At 52.1% G+C, this 1,270-nt stretch overlaps 1 protein-coding gene across 1 annotated transcript in view; it reads right to left on the bottom strand.

Annotated features, from left to right (window-relative positions):
- Nucleotides 1-888: 888 nt before the first annotated feature.
- The window catches only part of LOC103615661 (60S ribosomal protein L17), a 13,579-nt gene continuing 13,197 nt past the window's right edge, over nucleotides 889-1,270 (bottom strand). The window contains exon 6 of the mRNA XM_017734340.1: nucleotides 889-1,212. Coding sequence (XP_017589829.1) covers nucleotides 889-1,212 — 324 coding nt within the window. The remainder of the gene's footprint in view (nucleotides 1,213-1,270) is intronic.

The raw sequence follows: 1,270 nt of genomic DNA, 5'->3' as shown, positions 1-1,270 counted from the left end.
CTCTGCTAGTAAAACATCAGCACAGGACTGGAAGAGGAGGAGTTGAGGGATGCTTCAGCCAGGTGAGAGTGCTGAGCTGGGTCCGTCATTCCCTGGGCTGTCCATGGGCCTCTGCTGATGCAGCAGCAATGGAAAAAGAAAACAGCCCCTGGAAAGGACAGCACGAGGCCTTCCCAAGCTCCTGACAATCTAAGGAGCAATGGCAATGTTTTAGTCGCCCCAGCTGGAGCACCTTGAACGTTTTTCAGTTGGGAATTGACACAACGTGGGATTACACAACGCTGCGTTGGGACACTGGACCCAACCACCCGGGAGCCTCTTTCCGCTCTCCGGCACTCCAAAAGTGAGCCCTGATGGAAATATCAGCAGCTTACTTACTTCTGCAAATACCTACAATGATTAGAACTGCAGCCCAGCACGTTATCCCTCAGCACAGGAGAAGGAAAAAATCAGATTATGGCCCCACGAACTCCCTACGCCCAGCACAAGAGATTAAAAAGAATAAATAAATAAACAAACAGTGCTTGGCACGAAGGCATATGAGGTAATACAAAACCTGGCAACTAAGGTGAGATACCAATTCAATTTTAAACTAAAATATGCCTCACTTTTGATAAATATTATCACTCATAAGTATGAAAACCATGTGGTAGAAGTGAGGAGGCAGTGAGCCCCAGAAGATCTGAGATGCTGCAGAGCACTAGAAAAGCCTCTGGTTCTCAAGAACAGGATGGAAAATAAGTCAATTTATCATCTAATCATGAAAAATAAGTATCATTACGAGCACAAAAGAAAAAGATGGGTATGAACCTCTGGCTTTCCAGTCCTGGGCGCATTTAAAGGGACACAGGGACATCCCAAGGGCCCTGAGGGATCACAGGATCCCTGTCAGGGAGCACTCAAGGTCTGGATAAAGAGACACAGGCACATTCTGGGAACCCTGGCAGGGATCCTCTTATACCTAAGGGACACAAGGACATCCAGGGGACCCAGCGAGGGATCGATTCCCGGATCCCTAAGGAACACAGGTACAACCCGGCAACCCTGTGAAGAATCCCTGGAGATGCCCCAGCCCGGGCAGGGACACGGCGGGTGCCGGTGCCTCGGCAACTCTCCGCAGCGCCGGTGTCGAATTACGCAAGGTATCCCTTCATCTATCGCGACACAGGCCCGCGCCACGAGGGGACGGTGACGTCGGGGCAACCGGGGGATCTCGGGGGCCCCATTCGGAGCCGGCGCCCGCCGGGGCCACCCATCGCCCATGCCCCTC

Source organism: Corvus brachyrhynchos, unplaced genomic scaffold (assembly GCF_000691975.1).
Source record: "Corvus brachyrhynchos isolate BGI_N302 unplaced genomic scaffold, ASM69197v1 scaffold285, whole genome shotgun sequence".
NCBI classification, from domain to species: Eukaryota; Metazoa; Chordata; class Aves; order Passeriformes; family Corvidae; genus Corvus; species Corvus brachyrhynchos.
This window is presented reverse-complemented; position numbering and strand designations above follow the sequence as displayed.